At 51.4% G+C, this 24,939-nt stretch overlaps 4 protein-coding genes across 6 annotated transcripts in view; all 4 read left to right on the top strand.

The window, feature by feature from the left end:
* The window catches only part of DNAJC18 (DnaJ heat shock protein family (Hsp40) member C18), a 34,835-nt gene extending 31,455 nt beyond the window's left edge, over positions 1 to 3,380 (top strand). Inside the window, exon 8 of one of the 2 annotated variants that reach the window (XM_066388401.1) lies at positions 3,247 to 3,380. In XM_066388401.1, coding sequence (XP_066244498.1) covers positions 3,247 to 3,260 — 14 coding nt within the window. In that variant the 3' untranslated portion in view covers positions 3,261 to 3,380. Of the gene's footprint in view, positions 1 to 38 lie in introns of both variants that reach the window. The other variant, XM_066388400.1, reaches the window with a different exon arrangement.
* Positions 3,381 to 9,530: 6,150 nt separating this feature from the next.
* Positions 9,531 to 14,682, top strand: SPATA24 (spermatogenesis associated 24). Its single transcript, XM_066344622.1, has 6 exons — positions 9,531 to 9,711; positions 10,879 to 10,944; positions 11,171 to 11,301; positions 11,386 to 11,456; positions 14,312 to 14,414; positions 14,518 to 14,682. Exons 1-6 carry the CDS (start codon positions 9,595 to 9,597, stop codon positions 14,645 to 14,647), a joined length of 618 nt encoding a protein of 205 aa, XP_066200719.1. The 5' UTR covers positions 9,531 to 9,594; the 3' UTR covers positions 14,648 to 14,682.
* A 1,181-nt stretch (positions 14,683 to 15,863) lies between these two features.
* On the top strand, positions 15,864 to 21,265 carry PROB1 (proline rich basic protein 1). Its single transcript, XM_066344608.1, has 2 exons — positions 15,864 to 19,616; positions 19,797 to 21,265. Exon 1 carries the CDS (start codon positions 16,537 to 16,539, stop codon positions 19,606 to 19,608), a length of 3,072 nt encoding a protein of 1,023 aa, XP_066200705.1. The 5' UTR covers positions 15,864 to 16,536; the 3' UTR covers positions 19,609 to 19,616; positions 19,797 to 21,265.
* A 637-nt stretch (positions 21,266 to 21,902) lies between these two features.
* MZB1 (marginal zone B and B1 cell specific protein) lies at positions 21,903 to 23,984 on the top strand. Of its 2 annotated transcripts, XM_066344619.1 has the most exons (5): positions 21,903 to 22,130; positions 22,738 to 22,794; positions 22,913 to 23,031; positions 23,420 to 23,530; positions 23,626 to 23,984. In XM_066344619.1, the coding sequence occupies exons 1-5, from the start codon at positions 21,927 to 21,929 to the stop codon at positions 23,780 to 23,782; spliced, it is 648 nt and encodes a 215-aa protein (XP_066200716.1). In that variant the 5' UTR covers positions 21,903 to 21,926; the 3' UTR covers positions 23,783 to 23,984. The 2 variants fall into 2 exon arrangements, with proteins under 2 accessions (XP_066200716.1, XP_066200717.1); XM_066344620.1 differs by lacking the exon at positions 22,738 to 22,794 and having other exon boundaries at positions 21,911 to 22,130.
* The last annotated feature ends 955 nt before the right edge of the window (positions 23,985 to 24,939 follow it).

The raw sequence follows: 24,939 nt of genomic DNA, 5'->3' as shown, positions 1-24,939 counted from the left end.
TCGTCTTTTGATGAATTAGTTACATCTCTCTCTTTCAGAGTCGGAGTTGACAAATTTGGCAGGATTATACAGAGATGAACGACTGAAAGAGAAAGCAGAGTCCTTGAAACTTGAAAACTGTGACAAACTCTCCAAACTGATCGGCCTGCGCAGAGGTGGCTGAGAGGATGATAGTTCTACACAGGGTCGGGGTTTTACTACTTGTTACCATTTATGCTCCTAGTTCCATTTTATAATACAAAATTAGGAAATGACGAACATTTTACAATTTGCTTTGTCGGGCTGAGTTGAAAGCACTTGAACTTTGAGCCAGACTTGTCATCCCAGAATTCTTCCTGGGGAGTGGCTCCAGGGGCCAAGAACAGTTCATCTCAGTTGAATTAGTGGCAAAGCGTTGAATTCAGCCCCCTTGCTCCACACCTGCCCTGCCTCTAGGAATGTACAGGGCATCCCAGAGCAGATCATGTATTCTTCCCTTCTTCACTGACCAGTCACTCCTAGGCACAGCAAAAGCAGCTTCACATTGGTAGTTTACAAAGTGCACCAAGAATTATACCTCCCCCTTCAGGAGATGCACCATCGCTCCCAGGAGTCCACCGCAGAACATGCTCCTGTTCATATTTCTGTTTTCTAAGGGGAATGTGAAGAAATGTAAAAACTGTTGTAGTCCATAGTTTTCTATTTGCCTAATCTCTATTCAGAGTTACTAACAAAATGCCTGAATTGAGTTTCTACTTCCTTAATTCCCTCTCTCCCTTGCAGAGAGTCCAGAAATTAAAAGTTATTGAGTGAAACAGTTCAATGGAAGCAGGGTCCAGGGGTGAAGGTAAAATGCAACACAGTCTCAGCTTCTCAGTACAAGTTCTCCAGTCCATCACAGAACCCAGAGAATGTTCTTCTCTTTTCCCCTGCAGCATCGCAGGACCTGAGTCCCTACACCCTGCAAGGGTGCAGTGGTCAGACCAGAGAGGAGGCACTGCCAGCTAACTGGACTGTTCACTCAAGCCTACTGAGAGAGGGGAAGGCCCTCTTCCTGTGGCTCTGGGGGTCTGGTGTTGGCCCCAGCAGTCACTTTGTCTAACCAGTGCCCTGTAGTTTGTGACAGGAGAGGCTTTTATGTGGTCAACATTTATGGAGCGCCTAGCATAATGCAGGGGCTCTCACACGCCTTTTCTCACTTTAGCCTCCTCATAGCTCTGCGAAGTGGACATGTTACCCCTGTTTTTATGAATGAGAATACTGGGTCACACAAGTGGTAATAGCAGATCTAGATGGTAGTCTGATTATCATGTAGATAGTGTGAGATCATCCCCATTTTTCAGGTGATTCTAGTCAGATTGGTAAAGTAGAATCCTTCCCAAGGCATCCCCTGTCCCCCCGCCCCAACCCTGGGACCCTGTATCCTTTCTACAGCAGCCCTCTGTCCTCTCGGGACACCTTCACTCTGGTCTTTAGGAAACAAGACTCTCTCTGTACCAATTTTGTATACAAAACACAGGGCCCTCAAAGGCAGGCAGCTCTTCCCCTGGTGACAAGGAAGGGTAAGTTGCTGCCCGGGCCATGTGGGTCTGGGCCTTCCTGCAGAGGCGAGCTGCCAGACTGAGCTGCCTCTGATCATGAGCCTGAACCTGAGAGGATCAGTAGGTGACTGCAGTCTGCACTCCTCTTTTCTTCAGGAGGAAAGCAAAGTTCCTGTTGGAAGGAGACTCTCCATGAAAACTGAGTTCCAGCGTGGAGTCTCTCCTCTCGGATGCACAGCCACGATTCAGACAGATGTGTCTGACATGGTTCCACCTATGGGTACTCCACAGGGTCAGGAGATGCCTCCAGAGGAAAAGAGGAAGGTTTTAGTGGCTGGTATGGACAACTACTCAGCTGCAGGGAGGGGGAGCAGCTCCAGAGATAGGCAGGTTTTGCTGCTCAACTTTGTCCATCCTCCTGGGTTTGGGGGCTTTCTTGATTCCCTCTAAGTGACTGAGGGGATTTACAGGGTAAAATGTGCCTGTGAGCCAAAAAGTCTTGTGAGAAGTTTTCCTGTGCGCACAAAAATCAGTGCTCTCCCCTCCTTAGCCCCACCCTGCTAGAAAATGGGCCATAATTAAACTGACCTGACGGGTAAAAGACCCCGCTCTAGATGCCCGGGAAGAGCGCAGTCAGACGTTTTATGGATTTCATGGCAGACATTAGTTATCTGGGATGATACTAAATAGAGGCAATACTAACTCCAATAAGCGTCAGGCCTGTTGTCTGTTTTATTTATTACCTAATAGACCACAGCACTCACATCTGGTTTTCCTCAAGGGAATGGTATTTGCATTTGATTGAAGGATAGTTTAACATATTTGGTATGGTCCAGAATATTGTTAAACTATCATTTCCTGGGCTATATTTTAGATGGGTTGTCTGCATGGTGGTAAAAATAAGTATTTTCCTCTCGCCTCTATCCTTTGGAAGGGTTCCTAGTCATGTATAAGCTCTTTAGGTAAGGTTTAGTCTCGCTGCCCGAACTGGCGTGCAGCTCTAGACTGTGTCTATGAGCATTAGTACAGACTGGAGATGTGTGATGGGAGAAGGGCTAAGAAACAGGCTTGAGGCTCAAGCAAAAACTGAAGCTCTCATCATTAGAATGATAGTGCTCTTTGCACTGCACAATCAGCAGTGATGAGGGAAGCATGAAAATCCTCACCACAAAGGACACTGCAGTCTGAAGGAATCCATGTCTCCAGATTAGCAACCCTGGGGTTTATCTGCTCAAACCAGAAAACCTCTGAACTTCCTTGATCAGTCCCAGACCTCATTGCTTGGAAGAAGTGACCAGTAAGAAAATGCAATTGCTTTGAACTCCAAACCCCACTAGAACATGGGATCCAGCAGTGTGGCCAAGATATGTTATTCTTATTTTCATCTTCACACTTGGGACTGGTTTTGTGAGGAGGCACTGTTGGGATTCCAGAAGTTTCTGTTACAGCTGGCCACACATGCAAGTTGTCTCTGCATGCACTTTTCCTCACAGGAGCTAGCACTTAATTAGTATTTATGTTGGATTCCTTTAAGGTGTGAGCTTAGTATCCTAATACGTTTTTGGAAAGGGCCAAGTTACTCTACATCTTATTTTTTAAGCCGGCATTGTTGATACCTCATGCACTGACCACCAAGTAACTATATACCCATGTGTTAGATATTGAGTCCAGCATTTGCATCCCATTCAGTATTTGGAATTAAAGATGTGAATGTTCTGTTGACCAGAGCCAGGTTTTTGACACCGATGGAATCAGTTCCAGTGGAGTCCGAATCCTGAAAAATCTGGTCACCTGGTCTACTGCATCTGGATTGAGTGTATTATAGCACAGAAAGAAATTAAATGATTTTGCATTAAAAAATGGCTTAACGTTTCTCCTTTGTTCTTTTACCTTTGCCCATGGCACCCTCGAGCACTGCATGTTGCCACTGAAGACCTGAGAAGCTGCAACCTCTTCCCCAGTCTTCCCTCGTCCATCAATGGAATTGTCGGTGTTTAGAACACTAGACAGCCTTGGTGGCATTTTGTGTTTTCTATCAGGTCAGAGCAGCTGCTGAATATTAGAGATCACAACTACTTAGCATCTGAAAATCAGCTGTTACTCCAGTTCCTTGCTGGCTTTATCCCCAGTGGCCCATAATTAGAAAAATTTTGGTTTAAAAATGTCGGGTTCTCCAGAGTCCAACTGGCCATAATAACATCTGTCATTTGGAAAAAGATTGAGATGAGATTCAACAAAGATGGAGAACTACTGTGTGCAGGTGAGCTGAACTTCCGGGATGGGAGTGGGGAACAAATGAGACCCAGCACCAAGGCTCCTGGAGCGCACAGCTGATGGGAACCTAACTAGACAGTGCTCCCCAGTGGGATAAATGTCAAAGGGAGACCAAGGGAAGCTTGAGAATATCATTACAAAGGTATTTAATCTAGTATGAGGGATCAGTGAAAGCAACTCTAAGGAAGGGAAACTTGAAATATAGTCACCTTCATACAGAGTAGAGAGATTTATTTTATAATGGAGGAGATGGGAGCAACACTGAGTGCTCCCATTTCTATGAATAGCATCATTATCCAAGTACAAAAGTCAGAAACTAGGAAACTGTGTAATAGACTGGATTTGATGGCCCCCAATTGACCGCACCTAATATTCATGCCCTTGTGTAGTCCCCTTTCCGATCTAGGCTGGCCTTTGATCTTTAATCCATAAAATGTGGTGAAACTAGCAGCTTCCATTTTTGCACTGATGGGAAGCCAGCTGCCATGTAAGTCTAACCTCCCTGAGACCACCAAGCGAACCACATGAAGAAGGTATGCAGAGGAAAACCAGCTGAGCTGGCAGCAAGAACTGAAAACTCAGACATAGGAGCTGTTTATGCCAGCTGATGGGCAGAGCAAAAATTAGCTGCCCCACCAAGCACTCCTCAAACTGCAGAATCAAGAGCAAATAATAAAATGATTGCTTTCTAAGCCACTAATTACGTTTTGTGGTAGTTTGCAGCAGTTAACACCCAAAACACCTTGGCTCCCTTTTTCCCAAATCTCCTCTGTCATTGTTAAGTCCTATCAGTTTTACCTCCAGAACATCCTAAATCCATGTACTCTCTTCATCTCCTCTGACACCATCTGACTCCCAAACTATCGTCCGCTTCCTCTGATAAAAACTTGTAGTAGCTTCACAAGTAGTTTCTGTGCATCAGCTCAGGGCCCCTACAATCTGTACACCCAGCTGCAACCAGAGAGATCTTTATGAAGCATAAATTATGTCACCCTCTTGCTTATAATATTTCAGTAGCTTTCTTTTGCCTCCAGAATAAAAATTACCAAAGTCTTTAGCATGGCCTAATGCTTAATAAGGCTCTACCACGTTTCTGGCCTCTACCTCTGCTTGTCCTGTACATGCTTTTCTTTTCTGCCGTCCTGGCCTTTTAATGACCACAATTCTACCAAACCACTTTTGCCTCAGAGACTCTGTGTATACTGTTTCCTCTTTCTGGAAGCCTTTCCCACTCACCTGGCCCTCCCTCTTTGCTAAGTAGCTCCTGGTTATCTTACTAGGTTCCAGTTCAAAAATCACTTCCTCTCAGAAACCTTCCCTGCACCCCAGACCAAACTAAATCTCATTTTAGTGGACCCTGGCTGGGTGACTCGGTTGATTAGAGCATTGTTCCAAAGCCCAAAGGTTGCCAGTTCAATTGCTGATTCAATTCTTGGCAGGGCACATACAGGAACAAATCAATGCTACTGTCTCTCTCTCGCTCTCTCCATACCTCTCTGTAAAATCAATAAAGTAAACATTAAAATACTCTCATTCCTGCCTGACCAGGTGGTGGCGCAGTGGATAGAGCATCAGCCTGGGACGCAGAAGACCCAGGCTCAAAACCCCGAGGTTGCCGGCTTGAGTGCGGGGCCACTGGCTTGAACATGGGATCATAGACATGACCCCGTGGTTGCTGCCTTGAGCCCAACCAAAGGTCACTGGCTTGAAGCCCAAGGTCACTGGCTTGAGTAAGGGGTCACTGGCTGGGCTGGTGCCCCCTGGTCAAGGCACATATGAAAAAGCAATCAATGAACAACTAAGGTGCCACAACAGAGAACTGATTGATGCTTCTCATCTCTCTCCCTTCCTGTCTATCCCTATTTGTCCCTCTCTGTCTCTGTCTCTCCAAAAATATTAAAATACTCTCATTCCTCCCTTAGCACTTGTCATAACTCTAATGCTATTTATTTAAATAATGACTTAGTTTGAGATTTACTTGAGTATTTATTTTATTATTGTCTGCCTCCCCACTAGACTAAGTTCCAGTCTAATTTTATCTGAGCTGAACCCTGAAGGGAATGACATGCCATCTGTCAGGACTTCCTCTGGAAGTGCAGCACAAATTGAAACTCCTCCCATCAAAAGGTGGGATATGTCCCCTGTCCTTGAAGCTCAACTCTGTGGCTCCTTGACCAATAGAATACAGTAGAAAAGATACTATGCCACTTTTTAGGCCTAGGCCTTATGAAACTGGCATCTTCCATTTCCTGTCACTTTGGAACTTCCTCTTGAGCTCAGTCACCATCTTATGAGAAAGCCCAGGCAGCCCACGGAGAAAAACAAGACTCTTGGTCCTCAGCCTCAGATGAGCTCCCAACTGACGGCACCAATTGGTTAGTTATGTGAGTGAGCCATCTTGGTAGTGGAACTTCTAGCCTTCCTCTCTCCCCCCAAAACCATACCAGCTGATACTGTATGGAGCAGAAATGAGCTTTCGCTGTTGAATTCTGCCCAAATTAAAGATTCCTGGGCAAAATGGTTTTTTTTTAAGTTATAAATTTTGGGTGCTGTGTTACACAGCAATAGATAACTAGAATATCCACCAGATGACAACACTGTATAGAAAGCCATCCTTCCTGAGGTAGGATCCCAGAGCTCAGAATCCTGGTTGGCCAGGAGCTCATAGTGTTTGTTGACACAGAGAGTGGGAGTCTGTGGCAGTCCCCAGACTGCCATCCCTCATGTCTATGTTGCTATGCATCGTGCGGATCTGGATCCAGTGTTCTCTCTTGCTCATAACCGTCCATCCCCAGGGAACTGGCTGCTGGAGCCTACTGTGCTCCAGGGTTTTGCCCTAAGTGTACAAGGCAGCTGGTGGAGGTAAATGGTGAGTGGCAAGAGATATCAAGAAGCACCTCATGAAAAACCCTACAGAGGGACACAGTTCAAGGGAAAGATTCAGGGATCGCTGCCCCAGAGGAATGTGCAGCTTTGTCCAGAGTGATTTAGGTGGAACATTCATGTTTGATAGACAAAGTTCCAAGAAGGCTCTGTGGTGAGGCATACAAACCTATACACAGGGCAGCCGCTAGGCCCACGCTGTCCAATACAGTAGCTACTGGCCACATAAGGCTATTTAAATGTCAATTCAACTAATTAAAAATTTTTTAAATTTAAAAAGCAATTCTTCAGTCATATAAGCCACATTTCAAGGGCTGAACAGCCCATATGTGGCTTGTGGCTGCAGTACTGGACAGTGCAGATGAGTATTTCCATCACAGAAGTCCTATCAAACTGTACTGCACAGCGCCCTCTCAGATTGGCCAACAGAAATAGCCTTGCCCTCAAGGATATGAGAACAAACACAAGAAACAAGGGAAGATAAAACAAGAGCTATTTAAAAAAAAACAAAAAAAAAACAAGAACTATTACTAGGAAATCCACAGGAATGACCAAATTTGTCAGGCCACAACATCCACCTAAACAAGGGGCCCTTAGGGAGCTCTGGGGAGCAGCCTGAGTGGCTTACCTAAGCTTTCGGCTTCCCTTCCTGGACACTGATAACATTTTTTGTAAAGTCCTTAATACAGTCATTTCCTGCTTCCATAATTTTAGTACCCATTATGTTCATCAAGAATGCAGCACACTGCCTGACTAGGGGTGGCGCAGTAGATAGAGCATCAGACTGGGATGCTGAAGACCCAGGTTCAAGACCCCGAAGTCACCAGCTTGAGCGCGGGCTCATCTGGTTTGAGCAAAAGCTCACCAGCTTGAACCCAAGGTCGCTGGCTCGAGCAAGGGGTTACTCGGCCTGCTGAAGGCCCGCGGTCAAGGCACATATGAGAAAGCAATCAATGAACAACTAAGGTGTTGCAATGCGCAACGAAAAACTAATGATTGATGCTTCTCATCTCTCTCTGTTCCTGTCTGTCTGTCCCTGTCTATCCCTCTCTCTGACTCAATGTCTCTGTAATAAATAAATAAATAAATAAATAAATAAATAAATAAATAAATAAAATTAAAAAGTTAAAAAAAAAAACGTGGGGGTGGATTTAGTGAAGATGTATGATCACCTATCATTACCTACCTATTTTAGAAGTTTACTTCATGCCCCACTTCAGTTTTCTGAATCTCTTCAGACTCTTCAGTGCTCGCCGCAGCACCTTGATAGAGTCACACTTGGCTCCATCATGGCTGCCCAGATCCTGGTGCCAGACTATGAGGACTTATCTTGAGTGAGACCACTCACCTTTTCTATTCTATTTTTTTTTTTAATTTTCGTTTTTCAGCATGAAAGACAGACAAACAGACAGATAGAAAGGGAGAGAGGTGAGAAACATCAACTTGTTCAACTTCTTGTTGTGGCACTTTAGTTGTTCATTGGCTTCTCATATGTGCTTTGACGGGGGGGGGAGCTCCAGCTGAGCTAGTGACTCCTTGCTCAAGCCAGCAAATATGGGGTCATGTCTATGATCCCAGCTCAAGAGAGCAACCTCAGGGTTTAGAACCCCGGTCCTTGCCTGACCTGTGGTGGTGCAGTGGATAACGCATTGACTTGGAGTGCTAAGGTCACTGGTTCAAAACCGTAGGCTTGCCTGGTCAAGGCACTGTGGGACAGCTGTGTTAGGCTTACTTGCTGTTATAGGGGCTGCAAGCGCTTTGCTTGATTAGTGCATGAGCATCTGGTAGAGGCACGTGTGCATAGCCTATATAAGGCTATGGGTACTTGTGCTCGGGATTGCGGATTGCCTGCCCACCACTGTGAGGGGCCATTCTTGCTGTTTGTCTGAGAAGCGGTTTTCCCCTGCCTGTGTGCTTGCCCGCCTTGTGTGACTTCATTACACGGAGCCCAACGCTTTCCCGCTGGGCAGTTTCTCTACCGTCTGCCAGAATCCAATGTGGACCTGCCTAGCCTCCACTATGGGCATTACAGGGACATATGGGAGTTGATGCTTCCTACTCTTCCCCCCTTCTCTTTCTATCCTCCCTTTCTAAAAGTTAATAAGTAAAATCTTAAAAAAAAAAAAAAAGAACCTGAGTCCTCAGTGTCCCAGATCGACGGTCTATCCACTGAGCTACCACCTGGTCTGGCTCCTATTCTTTTTTTTTTTTTAATTATTAAATTTTTTTATTTATTCATTTTAGAGAGGAGAGAGAGAAAGAGAAAGAGAGAGAGTGTGTGTGTGTGTGAGAGAGAGAGAGAGGGGTGGTGGGGGGGGAGCAGCAGGAAGCATCAACTCCCATATGTGCCTTGACCAGACAAGTGCAGGGTTTTGAACCGGAGACCTCACCGTTCCGGGCTCCTTTTCTATTCTTGAGCCTCACCTTTGCTTAGGCTTAGGCCCCCTAAGTACGGGATATGTTGTAGGAGGAACATAGAGCATAGGTGGTTGGAGTCTCATACTCTAGGATAAATTTAGAGATTAGGGTGGGAGAAAAAGGCGTGTGAAGCAGATGTTGTCTTAGCCGGTTCTTGCTTCCCAGTCTTGCAGTTTAACAAGCCTTGGGAGAAGGCTGAGTGATGTGTTGCCTACTCACTGGCTCATAAAGGAAGTATAAAGCCGAGCCCCGCTTGCTCCTCGGAACTGTATGAGAAACACAAAATAGAATAGATGGTTAAATTCTCTATAAACTTAAATTCCTAAGGGTTGTTAAAGTCCCCGGGCGGCTCCTTTAAGAGGCGGGTCCCACCCCTGCTAACAAAGGGAGTCCCCGCCCCCGGTTTCCAGGGTGCTCTGTGGCGTCGCATCCTCATCTAAGGGAGACGTGGTGAGCCACACAGCTGCCGCCATTTCCAACGAGCAGGCGGGGGCAAAAGATGGCGGCGCCCGCCGGGTGGTCGCAGGGCGAGTCAGGGTCGGTGTGTCTCGCCTTCGATCAACTGCGGGACGTGATTGAGTCTCAGGAGGAACTGATTCACCAGCTGAGGAACGTGGTACGCAGCCAGAAGAGCTGGGGGGGGGGGGGGGGAGCCCGGCCTGGACGCCTAAATCGTGGGGTTGCGGCCAGACCCATCCTGATGCCAGGGGAGTACCGAGAGCACGTTGCCAATTGCGTCGTCTGAAGGAGGCGGGGCCCAGACTTGTTATTGCGGATGGGGGTGGAGCCAAAAAAGGCAGGGGCCTCCTGAGTACTTTACAAGGGAATTTTGATCAAATCAAGTTCTCTGCCTGATTTTGCAGGGCCTGGTATCTATGTCCCTATCTGTTCACTGAAGCTCAGTTTCCTCATTTCTAGTTGGAGGTGACTTCACTGACTTCCCAATGATCTCGTGTTTAAGCAGAGAAACTGTAACATTCTTTCCATTAGGGTCACCCCCTCCCCAGTGTGTTCCTGCCATACTGAGCGCAGCAAGCACAGATGTGGCCTTTGCACATCTTTCTGACCCCTTTACGTCTTTTTGCTCTTGCTTTCTCAATCAAATCCCAGTTCATGGGTGCAAAGCACTGGAGCCACAGATTATTTGGACAGAAATGGTAAAATCCTGACCAGGTAGAGTACATGGATTTTGTTTTTGTTTTTTATCTTGATAAGAAGGATGGAAATACCTTGATCTCAGATAAGATGACTTCACAGCTCATTCTAGTAGCTGTTTGTGGCCCTAGGCATTGAATTAACTTCAATTACCTGAAAATACTCACCTCTTCTTCTTGGCTCCTTTAAGAGACAGACTTTATCCTTGGCCTTTTTCTCACTGTCTGGAACACTTTTCTCTTCCACCCCTCTTCTTCTGGCCACCCCTACATAGCAGTCTGATCTCAGGTCTGATCTGATGCCCTCTTCTCCAGAAGCAGTTCTGACCCTTCCCTGGCCTGGGGAAGAGACCTCCTCTGGAAATAGGGGAAGCACTTTGTGTTTCTCCATCACAGCACACATCTTGTCACCAGTACTGGCCACGAGCAGTCTCCTCTATGAGACTGGTTGCTCCTTGAGGGCAGGATCTAGAGCTGAGCTCAGTGAATCTTGGGGAACCAGATTCTCCCTTCCCAGGGTCCCAGTCTCATCCTAGGTGCCCTGGACATCATCCCATTATCCATTCTTGCTCCTGGTCCCTAGAGGACACCCCACTCCCAGGCGCTTCCTGAGCCAAGTTTTATTGCAGATGATTCTCCAGGATGAAAATTTTGTCACTAAGGAAGAATTCCAGGCAGTGGAGAAGAAGCTGGTGGTAAGTAATGGCCCCTGCAGGCTCCTAATCTCCTTTTTCCCAGGACCCCTGTGGTTGAGCAGACTCATTGAATATTGGCCTCTGAGAGCCTTCAGCCCCAGTAATGAGACAGAATCTTCCTGTGCCCTGGCTTGTGTGTGGCCCTCTGCTTAAGGGGACTGATTAAGGGAGCCTAGCAGACCCAAAGCAACTTGGGGTAATAAGGTCACTGATGTTGCCCCCGTAGGAAGAGAAAGCTGCTCATGCCAAGACCAAGGTCCTCCTGGCTAAGGAAGAGGAGAAGTTGCAGTTTGCCCTTGGAGAGGTAGAGGTGCTGTCTAAACAGCTGGAGAAGGAGAAGCTGGCCTTTGAAAAGGCGTGAGTAGGCCTTGGTTAAGGGGGTGGGTTAGGGGTCCCATCTGCCTGTCAGCCTTCCCACCCTTTCTAATCTTCTCTACCCAGGCTCTCCACTGTCAAGAGCAAAGCCCTGCAGGAGTCCAGCAAGAAGGACCAGCTCATCACCAAGTGCAATGGTAGGCGGGAAGCGCGTGTTCCTTCCCACGCTTACATACATGGGCTCTTCCCTAACTGCCCAGTGCCCATCTCCAGGGCAGGGTTTCACCCCAACTTCTGTCCCCGGCTGAGGATACAGGCAAGCCCAAGTGGGCCACACCTTCGCAAAGGCCTTCAGGGACCAGGCAGGCCACGAAAATGAGGGAAGCAGCTGGTGTACAATATTCTTCGTGGCCATAAAAGAATGGACTCGCTCCCATTTTTCTTGAAACACAACCTTCTTAGTCCAGCTTTTGTTTTCCCACTGTTGTTGAGTATTAGAAATGGCATACTTTACTCATAACTCTGTTACAAGAGGAACAACAGGGTAAGCACAGTCCTATTTGGGAGCAGACCCTCAGTCTCTGGGTTGGATCTAGCAGGGAGGAATGCAGACTGTGGTGATATGGAGAGCCACGCCCTCTCGCAAGGGCGTAGCTCCTCTGTGGTGGGAGGGGGTCCAGTACTGTCAGAGCTTTAAAAAAGAAGCTGGAAACCAGGTTTTAATGGAAGCTCTTCTGACTTTTTAGTGTTAGCAACTAATTTAGAAAATTTTTAAATTTCTATAAGGAAATGACTTAGAGGCCAAGTAAAGTATATCTGTGGGCTGTTAATTTCCAACTCTGGACCATAGCCACTTAATACAATTGGTGCCATGAGTAGTGGGGCACTTTCCAAGAGCTACCTAATGTCCCTAGATCGCAGGAACCACTTTCATTCTCCAAGAATGCTAAATTCTTTGTACTTAGTTCAAGAAGTAGGTGTAAATTCCATATGCAACATCTGCTTCATTCACTGCAGTGGATTCTGAGCAGGCGAGAGCCAAGGGCTCAAACCCCAAAGAGACTCAAGGTCTCTCCTAATGGGCCCCACCTGGAGTCTTGGGCACCCTCTACCCTCCAATTCAGCCTTTTCTTTCTCCCCTGGTGAGTATTCTCACTGGTAAGTTGCCAGCAGGCTGCCATCTTGATCTGACCAGTTAGACTGACAGGCCTTGAATTGAACAAGGGCTTGCATTAGGGCTTCCTGGGGCCCAACAGGCAATTACTGCCTTGATACCCAAGGATGCTGGTTCCTAATCCTTTCCCTTGCTCTGGACATCCTCCCCCCCACCTCCACTTCCCTAAAAAGAACCTACAGATCTTTCCTGTTGATGCCAGAAAAAGACATCCTTCCTTTAGGACATTTCCTAGAGATCAGCCAAGGCCACAGGTCTCTGTGTCTGCCTGTGGAAGGTGTATGTGAGTCACGGGATGGAGCCTGGATGCCTCCCCCCAGAATGTTCTGAATCCCTCCAGTGGGGCACAAGTCCTCACCTGAACAAATCTGGTAACCTGAATGTCCTCTTGGCCTCCTCCTGGCCTCCCCACCGCCACCTCCATTTGTGTGGTTTCAGTTTGGTTTTACTTACGTAGTTCCTGAATCTTTTCAAAGGGTTTTTCTAACTATTCTCTCATTGGGGGCCATTTATTTTACATTTGTCTCATTTATTTAAAAAGGTTTACACAATTTCTGGTGCTGTTTCTCAAGGAATTTCACAAGCAATGAGTCTAGAGTAGCTGGATGACCTGGGGAAGGAGTTTAGATAGTCCCGGTCCTATGACCCCATGAGTTTATGTTTAACTTCTCTTCCTTCACCTATTTCTCCTCTTTTCCATGCTGAGTCTTCACTTTTTACCAGGCCATCTCTTCTAAAACCTTAAATGCTTCAGCATTTCTGCGTTTTCAGAGCTTGTATTTTAGTAAATCTTTGTCCAACCTTTAAAGGTAGTGGTATTTTCTTCCCGTGAGGATCAGAATTTCCCAGGATTTTCTGAGGGACAGTTATGTAAAAGAAGCACCCTTAGATCCCTACCGCCTCATTGTACTCTGACCCAAATCACAAAAATCATCCTGGCGTCTAATGAGCACTGAATTAGCGGGTAAGCTTTGCCACCATTAATCTCCCTGGGTCCTCCCTACCCCATAGGGGCTGTCTCTGTCCCCATCTTATATAGATGAGGACATGGGTCAAAAAAGGAGGCAACTTGCCCAAAATGGTAATACTGTCTCACCAATATTAGCTTCATTGGAACGTCACCTTGGTCTGTTCTCTAATCAGTTCCTCTTAACACTCTTTTCAGGAGCTGGTGCCTTGAGGGCAGGGACCCTGCACAGGGCTGGGCATCTGGCTGGCCCTCGCTAGGTCAGATTGGACTGAGATGACCAAGCTAGGTGATGTTTCTAAGTCCTATACTCCCAGGGGACATCTTGTTCATTCCACAAATTTATTGTGGCACCTATTATGTGCCAGGTACTATTTTAGGCCTTAAGGTTAAAACAGTGAATAAAACAAAAATCCTTGTCCTTATATCCCAGTAGGGGAGAAGGTAAATGAGTAAAATGTGTGGTATGTTAGATATAGATGCTAAGAAGAAAAATAAAGCAGGGAAAAAGCATAGGAAATATTGGGAAGGATTGTAATTTTAGACTAGGAAGGGTCCCACCAAAGAGGTGAAATCTGTAAAGACCTGCAAGAGTTGAGATCAGGAGCCATTCATGGTCCTGCCTTTGGGTGGGACTGCTACCTCTCTTCAAGGACCTTTGCCTACCCTCATGTGAGTCACCTGGTCCAGAACAGAGTTGTGAAGTCATTGACACGTTCATCAGACATTGTATTCCCACCACCCCATCAGGACTCCATAATAAACTTTCTTACTAAGGTATGAGCAGCAACGCATGGAGAACCTCTGGGTGGGGAGAGCCACGGTTCTGAAAAGAGCCACGAGAGAATGCCTTATCTCAGGAAGGAGCCCATGGGATGGAACTACCTCCTCCCTGCTTCTCTCCCCCACAGAAATTGAGTCTCACATTATAAAGCAAGAAGATATACTTAATGGCAAAGAGAATGAGATTAAGGAATTGCAGCAAGTTATCAGCCAGCAGAAACAGATCTTCAGGTGAGGGATCATGGACAGGCTGGGGGTTGGTAGAAATAGGGAGCCAAACCTCTGGCCCCTACCTTGGGCTGTCCCCAGCCCATGCCCAGCTGGCTCCTTGCAGGAATCACATGTCTGACTTCCGGATCCAGAAGCAGCAGGAACACTACATGGCACAGGTGCTGGACCAGAAGCATAAGAAAGCCTCAGGGACACGCCAGGCCCGGAGCCACCAGCGTCCCAGGGAAAAATAAAATGATCTCTTTTCTGTTCTCTGGCTGTTACCTGACCTCTGCCTCCTCTGCTGTGGGAGTCCCCATCCTGACCCTACCCTGTGGGTACCATCTCAAGCCTCACCAGTGGCCTGGTTCCCAGGGAAGGGTCAGAGTAAGAGCCAGAAGGCACTCTTTCCTTCCTCCCTGCCTGCCTCCTGAGCCTTCATGACTTAAGTGAGAATCAACTTACTAGGTACTGGGTGGGGAACAGGCCTTGCACCACCACCTGCCTGGCTGTCCATGGAATTATGGGGTTGCAGGCTAGGGGAGGACTACTTCGTTGCCTAGTGGGCACTGTCCTTTCTCACTGTATTTAATCTCTGCCTATATAAATAGCCATGTGGGTGTATGTAGGGGGGGGGGGGGGAGCCCTGAGAGAAAGCAAGCTCTGACCGGAGATTGCAAAGACAGTGGGTTCCAGAACACAATAAATTTGGAAAATCAGTTTCCATGACAAAACAATAATGTTATATTGTGAATTATATGTCTACCTTCGTATGCTTCCCCCAAATAGAAGCTCATCAGTCTTCACAAATGGGAGGAAGGGAGAAGGATAATGCCCTATTTTTAAGGTGGGGAAATGGTCTGAAGGGGCTGACTTGAAGTTGCACAGTAGAGCTGTATGTGATGGACAGGTTTCATCCTCTCAGAAGCCATCACTAGTGGCTAGGTGATCACAGGGACTCACCTGGGCAGGGGACCCGCCAGGGGGCTGGGTCAGATTCATGGAGCATAGCCTTTCCTGGGTCAGTGTGAGGGTTAAGTGTACAGCAAGGGCCAGTGCTCTTGCTCTTAGATCAACTGGGACCTGAGTCATAGCAGGACCTTGAAGTCAGAAGTACAAGGGCAAATGGTGCCCATTGTCATTGTCCCAGAACGCAGAGGGCCGGGCGAATTGTCCCCGGGTGGCCCCTGCACTGGGGGCGTCAGCGCCCAGAGCACTTACAGGACACGGCTGCTTACCCACTGGCCCCTGGCCCCAGGGCTAGTACTGAGGTGGTGGGGGCTGGAATGAGGGCTTTGTGAGTGCCTGGGGGAGCACAGGGCTACTCCTGCCTCAGAGGGACTTTAGAGAGAGGACCACAGCTACCCAAAAGGTTCCTAAGCGAGCCCACATCAGCATTCAGGGCTTGTTCTGGTTGCCAAGGCAGCCAGACGTGTCTGGTTGCCACGACAGCAAAAGAGCTGTCGTCCACTCCAGCTCCTTCCAAAGAGTTCCAACTAAAGCCAATAGGTCCAACCAGGGACAGCATCTTCCTGAGACTCCAGCACAACTTTTGGAGAGAAGCCCTCAAAGCGATGCACTATCAAAGGTTGTGGAGTGATGAGTCAAGGAAAGTGGGTGCACTCTTAACAGCTCCAACTGTGATGGGATGAGAATGCTAGAGAGGAGAGGTGCCTCGCCATGACAGGAAGGTGCTGAGGGCTGAGGGGGAAGATGAAATTGCTGGCGGGACCTGAGTTGCTTGGCCTGAAAGTCTGTCTAGTCCCCTGGCTCACACACTGATCCACATGCCATAGTACTTGACCTCAGGCTGGTCCTCTCTCAGCCTCAGTTTTCTCACCTGTGATGAGTGGAGTTGGGCCTAGCTCGTGGCTGCGAGTTGGTCACCTGCCTTCCCTTCACCTTCCTGTCAGCCAAAACCCAAAGTGCCACCCCGGGTGCCCCAACCCGCGCCAGAGAAGGGGCTTGGGAGTAAGGCCCGGGGTCCAAGTCTTCTGCTGGCGACACCACTGGCTCCGGAGTGGACGCGGCCGCTTTAAGGCGCGGTTGACCCCACGGCATCCTCGGGACGGGGCGGGGACAGTGCGGGCACCCGCGGCACCAGCGAAGGCGAGGGAGGTAGTGCGCAGCGTCTGGCCCCACCATGCTTGTCGCGCTCGCCCCGCCAGCCCCGCTGGGGCTCACAGGTCAGCTAGCCTCGGCCCCAGCGCGGCGCCAAGACTCCTCCAGCTCATCAGGATCGTACCACACAGCTCCGGATTCTCCAGAGCCCCCGGACATTGGGCCGAACGCAGAGGGCCGGGCGAATTGGCCCCGGGTGGCCCCTGCACTGGGGGCGGGTGCGCAGCCTCTCCTGTCCGTCAGCGCCCAGAATAGCCGCCAGCAGCTCCAGCCCGGCTCGGGTTTCCCGCGGGGCCCCGGCTCAGGCCCGCGGCCACCCCAGCCCCAGCTGCGCATGCTGCCGTCGGGGGAGATGGAAGTCATCTTCGGCACTGGGGCCCTGTTCAGCGCCTCCGACTCGGCGGATAGCGAGGTGCAACAGATCACGGTGCAGGCTTTCCACAGCCTCTCTCCATCCGGATCCGTGTCTCCCATCCCCACCGCAACACAGTCCCAGCCCCAGCTCCCCGACGGTGGCTCCCGATGGGCCACCTACCTGGAGCTGCGGCCCCGTGTGCCAAGTCCTGCCACCCCAGTGCAGTTCGAGTGTGTGGAGGTGGCTCTGGAGGAGCGTGCAGCACCCGCCAGGCCCCGGACGGTGCCCAAGCGTCAGATCGAGCTGCGCCCCCGTCCCCAGAGTCCTCCGCGGGAAGCCGGCGCGCCGCGCCCTCGACTACTACTGCGCACCGGTTCCTTGGACGAGTCTCTGGGCCGCCTGCAGGCCGCCGCAGGCCTCGTGCAGACGGCGCTGGCCAGAAAACTGAACCCTGCGGCCACTGCTCCAAGCAGCACCACCTTAAGGCCCACGGAGCAGCCAGAGCCTGAGACCCGGAAAACAGCCCGCAGTACCCCGATGGTCCAGGAAGATGGTAGGTCTCGGCCACCCCGTGTTCACTATAGTTCAGCTCCTGCCCGGGCCCCACGGCCGTGGCCCAGCCTCCGCGAACGCGCGATTCGGCGCGACAAGCCCGCGCCCGGGACCGAGCCACTGGGTCCGGTTAGTTCCAGCATCTTCCTGCAGTCAGGAGAGAAGACCCAGGAGGCGCACGACCAGGAATTCAAGACTAGGTTCCCGGGAGAGACTCCGGATCGAACGGTTCTGAGGCCACAGAGCCCGCCTTTCGATGCTAGGGGCCCCTGGGAAGTTTCGAGTAAGACTGTGAGGAGGAGGAGCCCGTCCCCGCTGTGCCAGCCTCTAAATGGGACCGTGGGAGGTTCGCATTGCCTGGCCCTTCATAATGTATCCCAGTGGAATCGGGGTATTCAAAAGGTGGGTAGCCCGTCCTTTCCAGAGGCATCCTCCGCATGGGAAAATCAGGATGACACCGTTGAAGAAACTGTCAACAGAAGGAGCCCTTCCCCTCCAACCCTTTCCCAATGGGATGCGGGTGTTGCCAGGGCAAGAAGCCCATCCCCTGAAGCTCCTTCACCGTGGGAGGTTCCTCATCCCGCAATCGGAGCTACCATAGAGGGGCGTAGGAGCCCATCCCCGCTGGCCTTGTCCTCACGGGAGGCTCCTGATCGTCCTATTGGGACGTGGAGCCCATCGCCCCAAGAGACGTGGGATCCCATAATGCAGGGTTCATCGATAGTGTCTACGCTGGAAGCTCTGAATGGTGTAGTACAGGGGGAGCTGGCGCCGCCTACACTATCCACACCCAAGACTCCAGAGCTAATAGAGTCTCAGAGTCCCTCCATGCGGGAGATGTTGGATTTTGCCTCTCGAGGCAGTCAGCCGTCACCAGAAGTGGCTGCACCCGAGCTGCCCTTTAGTCGCCTCGTGGGCACTGTGGAGTCGGATGCGTGCTCAGAAGCTTTGGGCCCTGGAGAAACAGCCTCGCGACGCCCACGCGTGGCTATTCCGCGGCCCTGCGACATGCGCAAGATGGTGAAGACCACATATGCGCCGAGTTTCCCAGCAGGAACTCCAGGCTCAGGGCTGCCCGCGTCTCCTGCTGATCCACCCTGGGAAGAGGGTGGTGTATCCAAGACGCAAGGGCTCCAGGTGCTGGAGACCCCCGCCCCAGCTCACTACACTTCCATTTACCTCAAGGACTTTCTGCCGATCGTGTCGCACCCCTACGAGCCTCCAGAGCCATCTCCCAGCATAGCCTCCCGGGACGCTTCGCAGCCTAACGGGGTCCTGCGGAGGAGGGCAGAGAACAGCACCGCGAAACCCTTTGCGCGCACTGAGATCCGTCTGCCTGGTTCCCTGGCCTTGGGCCACAGGCCAGAGGGAACCCGAGGAGTCCTGGTGCACAGTACTGGAGAAGAAAACCGCGTTGCGGAGGTCCAGCGCCTTGTTCCCAACAGCGAGAGTCCGACCAGCCCTCTAGGTGGAGCTCGCACTTTACCCCAGAGGTCGTCCATAGGACCAGTAGGGGCCCAACCACCAGGACTATTCCGTCCCAGCTCCCCTCAGACGCACCCTAACTCGAGTCCTGGGAGAGCAGCCCAATTGGAGACTTCTCCTTCGGCCCCCAAGACTGCGGCTGCAGTCCAGTCACCCCTCCTGCAGGAGCCCCAAGCATTGGCAGGCAGAACGGCCCCGCCCCAGCCCCGCGCTGCCTCTGCGCCTCCGATGGACCGGTCCCAGGAAGGCCCCTTCCAAGGGGCACGCAGGCCACCCGGGGCAGCACACACTGGGAAGGTCCTGGTGGACCCCGAGAGTGGCCTCTACTACTTTGTGGAGGCGCCTCAGCAGCCTCGGCTACGGCTGCTCTTTGATCCCGAGATCAGGCAGTACGTGGAGGTGCTGATGCCTCCTTCGCCCCCTGGGCCACCCCGACGCATCTACACCCCGCTGGCGCTGAACCCCGGCCTCTACCCTCCGGCCTATGGGCCTGTCCCTGGCCTCTCACTGCCTCCATCCCCCGGCCCGCCAGCCTTTAGCGGCACCCAGCTACCCTGGGCCTCGGAGGCAGGGTCCCTGGATGGGATGTACTACCTGCCAGTGAGTGGGAACCCCAACCCCACACCTCCTCTGCTCCTCTGTGCTCCTCCCACCAGCTTGGGTCCCGCCCAGCCTGGCAAGGGCTCTTTGTTCCCTGTCTGAAGCCCCAGGCAGGCATCCCCAAACTACGGCCTGGCCAGCAGGCCACATGCGGCCCCCTGCCGCACTTCCAGAAGGGGCACCTCTTTCATTGGTGGTCAGGGAGAGGAGCACTGTATGTGGCCGCCCTCCAACCATCTGAGGGACAGTGAACTGGCCCCTTGTGTAAAAAGTTTGGGGACCCCTGCCAGGGCCTGATTGCCATGGTGTTGGGGCCTGTTGATGGCCTCAAAGGTTCAGGCATCCAGTCCCTTGCACTTCTTTTCTTCTGTTACCGTTTTTACCCATCTCATGTAGTCCTCAGACTGGAAATTACCTTCAGAGAATGTATTGAGATCCCAAGGCTGATGGAGCTGGAGCTCAGGAAATGACTACTTTCCTTCCACAACAACACTGTATACCCCTTTCCCAAGCATTCCCAGAGTGTGGTCTGTGTGTGTGTGTGTGTGCATGTGAAGTCTCAGGACTTTCCCCAGGAGCTGACCTGTGGGGGTGTTGGGGTTTCCTTGGAGCAGCAGGGGTCAGGACTGTCCCCAGAGGTAGTGCTGTCTGTCCCTGCCCAAAGGTGGGCCCAGCTGAGGTGGAGCAGGCTAGTGAGCACCAGCGAGATGGAGGGAGGACTCCAGCTATCAAATCTGTTATTCTTTAGTAGAGGATCTAAGCCTTGGCCTGGGAGGCTGTGGGGAAAGTGGCTAGTGCAGCCAGGCCAGGATGTGTCTAAGAAAGGGAGCTGTGGGGACAGCAGGTAAAGAAGGAGCAGGGAAGTAGTATTTGAGGGGTTGTGGAGGGTCAGTGTGGGATTTGTGCTAGGGGTGCTAGGAGGGGAAGGTAGGGAAGTGGCTGTACTCTCTAGCTGGGAGCCTCACTTTTTATTCTCCCCTCAATTCCAGCCTCTGACCTGGCTTCTTTAAGCCCTCAGAATGGAGCTGGCTCAGCCTGGGGTCAGGAATGGGGGCTTCAGCCATTTCCAACTGGGTACGGAACAGATGAAGTGAGGCATCAGGAAGGACTTATAAGCAGGGAGTATGGTTGAGCTATTATCCCAGAAGAGCCTCTTGACCCCTCTGGGTGAGGCAGAGGGTAGGTCAGGGCTGCAGTGGAAGGGATGCCTCTGTGTGGGACAGACCGGAGAGACTTGGAGCCCTCAACTGGTTTTACTCCCCCAGTAACATGGAACCATGCCCAGAGAGGCCCTAGCTCTGCAGGCTGGCCACAGCATAGTAAGGGACAGAATCTGGAGCATGTGTCCCAATTGCCCTGAGATGGCAGGAGCCTCTGAAGAGGTCAGAATATGGAGTGAGGGGAAGGTGCTCTGCATGAAGGTCTGTGAGTAGTTATGAGCTTGAAGTGCCTGGGCTAGTGCCTTGCTAGACAGGTATGTGATGTGATGAGTTTGGGGAAGAAGAGAGTCCATTAGAAGCAGTGTTAGGGATGGACGGGGATGCCTTCCTTAAGTGCTTTGCCCCTGGGGGACTCAGGTCCCTTGGAGTCACTGCCCGCCACCTTGAACTGGAAGCTGGGAAAACTATGAGCCAGAAAAACCTGGACATCCTTTCGTGGCCGGAGATGCTGTTTCCAATCGCATGGAGGGCCCTGGGCCTGCCACCTCTTCCTGGTTAGCAATAAATCACTGACCCAATGAGCTATGATGGCTGGAACAACTGGTGTAAGGTGTCTGATTTCCTGCTGTGGCCCCTTAACACCCTACAATGCCCTTTCATCCCTGGGTACAGCCTGGGTTGAGATGACCCTAGGACTCAGGGACGGAGACCCTGTGTGTCTCTCATACATGTGGTATCCCTGCCTCAGTGAATCTGCCTCCCAGCAAGAGACCCCTAGGCTGGCAACCACGCCTGCAGCATCACCTCTCCTGGTGGCTGAGAGGCCAGTGGGCTTTGGGGTCAATTGGGTCTGGGTTCCAATTTCATCATGGCCCCTCTAGATTTGTAGCCTTGGATTTGTCACTTCTCTTTGAGCCTTTGTTTCCTTGGGGGTAGAATAAAGATGACAGTAACCAACTACCTCTTCTCCCAAGGTATTCAGCACAGTGCCTGCCACGTGGTCAGATCCCAGGACTTGGGGAGCTGTCAGCCCCCATGTGTCCTTGCCTAGGCCCAGCCACTCTCCTTGCCTCATTGTTCCCTACCTGGGAGATGAAGCTCAGCTGGCTAGAGCTGGGGTCCCACCAGAGGAGATGCACATGTGGTGTCTCCTGGGGGAAGGAAGAAAATTGAAGGGTTGAGATGTCAGTTCCCCATTGGTCTGGGTCAGGTGTTCGGGGAGGTCCTCACTATTGCGCACACACATCCTAACCACAGCCCATGCTCACTGAGCCGTTTCCACGAAACATGAGGCTGTCACTGCCACTGCTGCTGCTGCTACTGGGGGTCTGGGCTATCCCAGAGGGCTTTGGGGACCGGGCTCCACTCACAGCCACTGCCCCACAGCTGGATGATGAGGAGAAGTACTCAGCTCATATGCCTGCTCACCTTCGCTGTGATGCCTGCAGGGCAGTGGCCTACCAGGTGAGTCCCTCCCCCCAGTAGTTCCCCTGCCCAGGCCACCTCAAGCCAGACCCCTCCACCTACCTCAGATTCCACTACTGGCCTTTGATCCCCTAACCCTAGCCATCCAGCTAGACTTAGCCTTCCATGATATTGCCATCTTCACCTCACCTGAACCTTCATGCCTCAGTTTACTCATCTGTCTGCCCAACAGAGACCAGGTAATCAAGAACACCCCACAGTATCTTGAGACCCCAGGGGAGTCACCAGCTTATCATCTCAGACTCCTCCCTCTCCAGACCCATCCTCAGGGCTGGACTCCTTCCTAAAATCTGGCTGACGAGCATTGGTGTACGTGTGCATGTATGCTGAGTGCATAGGTATGTGAGTGTGTCTCTGAGTTCACACACAAACCTGTCAAGCATGCCTAAGTACTTCTGTGGTAAGCAAGGGTGGGGACCCATGAGTACACGTGTCATTGAAGACTGGGCTGTGTTTTTTTTTTCTTTCGTTGTTCTTGTGGTCTAAAATAGCACATGCTGAGGGCAGGTGTGCCCTGGGGGAGAGGCCCCGGTGCCCAGGCCTCACTTTCCACCTCAGCATTTCCCATCCACCCACCCCATCCCAGGAAAGTGGATCTTGCAGTTTCGGGATCTGGAGGAGGACCCTGAGTCCTGCCTCACAGGTGCTTCCTGGTCAAAAGGCTCCCTTGCCACCTCATTCTCCTGTCCCAGGTTCCTGTCCTCACGTGCCCCACACTGGGCAGTCCCTAAGCCCTGACTCTCAGCCTCTCCTTGTTCTAGATGTGGCAACATTTGGCAAAGGCAGAGGCCAAGCTTCACACCCCCCAGGGGCATCAGGAGCTGAGTGAGTCTGTATACACAGACATCCTGGACCGGAGCTGCTCCCAGACTTGGCAGGAGTGAGTTGAAAATCCAGTCCCTATCTTCCTCCTCCAGGGGCAGGGCTTAGTGGGTGGAGGTCCTCACTCTTCCACTCCTAACACACACACACACACACACACACACACACACACACAACTTCACTAGGACTCTGTCCAAGGTAGGGGGCTGGTTGGGACCAAGTCTGAGCTCAAGAGCTAGGAGCAAGTAGAAGGATAGGTGGCCAAGGGACAAGGTCATAGGCCAGGAGTTTCCCTCCCTCTGGCCCTCAGTTTTCCAGCAGGGAGGATCAGAATCTGGGCACTTAACTCAGCAAAGGCCCAGTGTGCTCAGCTTCATGTGGAGACAGGTCCCCCACTGGCTAGGCTCTTCCTAATGCTGTGTCGCTCTACTCCCCTCTGTCTCCAGCTATGGGGTCCGAGAAGTGAACAAGGTGAAACGTCTCACGGGCCCAGGACTTAGCGATGGGCCACAGCCAAGTGTCAGTGTGATGATCACGGGGGGTCCCTGGCCTACCAGGTAGGATGGGGAGGTGGGGTGAGATGGAACCCTTGAAATCTTAGTCTGCCCGCTATGGGCCGGCTGAGTCTGAGGCTGCTGTTGGGCTCCCATAGGCTCTCCACCACGTGTTTGCATTACTTGGGGGAGTTTGGAGAAGACCAGATCTATGAAGCACACCAACAAGGCCAGGGAGCTCTGAAGGCATTGCTGTGTGAAGGCCCCTGGGGGGCCTGCTCAGAGAAGGCTCCAGTCACAAGGGCAGAGCTCTAGTCCAACTCCTCCTTCCTCGTGGCCATCAGCCCCTGAAGACAGCGGAGATTCGGGATCTGCCCTGCTCTTTTCTGCAGGCTGCTTGAGGGCAGGGAGGCCTTGCCTGCTGGGCTGCCACTCTCCCTCCTCCTCCAGCTTTGGGGCCCTGGGCCCTGGGTGGGGGGCCAAGACCTTCCCCTATGGACTCAAATAAAACCCAGTGACCTTGATTCCGTCTTTCTGCAAAATGTGCTTGGGGGTGCTGGGAGGACAGATATTGGTGTTACTGCTGATTTCACTACTAGAGGGGGCCAAATACACATTCCAACAACCTCCCAGAGGGAAGGGAGATCTGTCATGGTTGGAAAAGTCAGTGAGCAGTCAAAGGCATATGGGTCCAGTTATGTAAACGGTGAGACCCCAGATCCATCATGAGAAAGAAGAAAAACCATGGAAAACTCCATAAGCAGGCCACCTTATAAACACTCTACTGCGCCCATGGGGTGCTATCACTGCCCCTCCCGGAATAGTCATCTCACAGGGCATCTGCTCACCTTCTAGACTCTGCCTTTGACCCCAGCTGGCATGGTTGTGCCCTAGGTGCCTGCCTGGGACAGGGTGGGGCAGAGTTTCTGGAACAGGCTACATTCAGCATTTCGGCTCTAAGTCCTGCTCTTCCCAGAAATTCTTCTGTCCTGGGGCTCTTTCCCTAGCAAATGGAGGAAAGGACTCCACCTGGGGCCTATGTGGGTCTGGAAACCTGGGGTCAGGGGATGTTACAACTTGCGGTTTCCTTTGTGAATGTCTCACTGATCTTCCAAAAACCTGGAGGGTGGACAGAACAGGCACTCTAATCCCCAGAGGGCAGATGCAGAAACCAAGGCTTAAACATCGAGAGTCCCAGGCTGAGTAGTGGTAGGCCTGGATGGGGGTTCAGATTTGGGAGTGGGGAAAGGTCATTGTTGGAGGAATACAGGTATCCCAAGCATGCCCTGACCTTTCCAGCTTTCCTGGACTACACTGCAGCCCACCCCCCTACAGTCTACCACCTGATCCTGTGGCACCTCATCCTTGACCCCTCTCCCCAAGAGAGAACCCCTAAGCACCAGGAGGGGAGCCAGAGCCCAAGGATCCCTGAGCCATATCAGGTGTGAAGTTGGGAGCCTGTGATGTGGCCC

The sequence above is a fragment of the Saccopteryx leptura genome, chromosome 6, assembly GCF_036850995.1.
Source record: "Saccopteryx leptura isolate mSacLep1 chromosome 6, mSacLep1_pri_phased_curated, whole genome shotgun sequence".
NCBI classification, from domain to species: domain Eukaryota; kingdom Metazoa; phylum Chordata; class Mammalia; order Chiroptera; family Emballonuridae; genus Saccopteryx; species Saccopteryx leptura.
The sequence above is the reverse complement of the archived record's forward strand: the minus strand, read 5'-3'. Positions and strand labels throughout refer to the sequence as shown.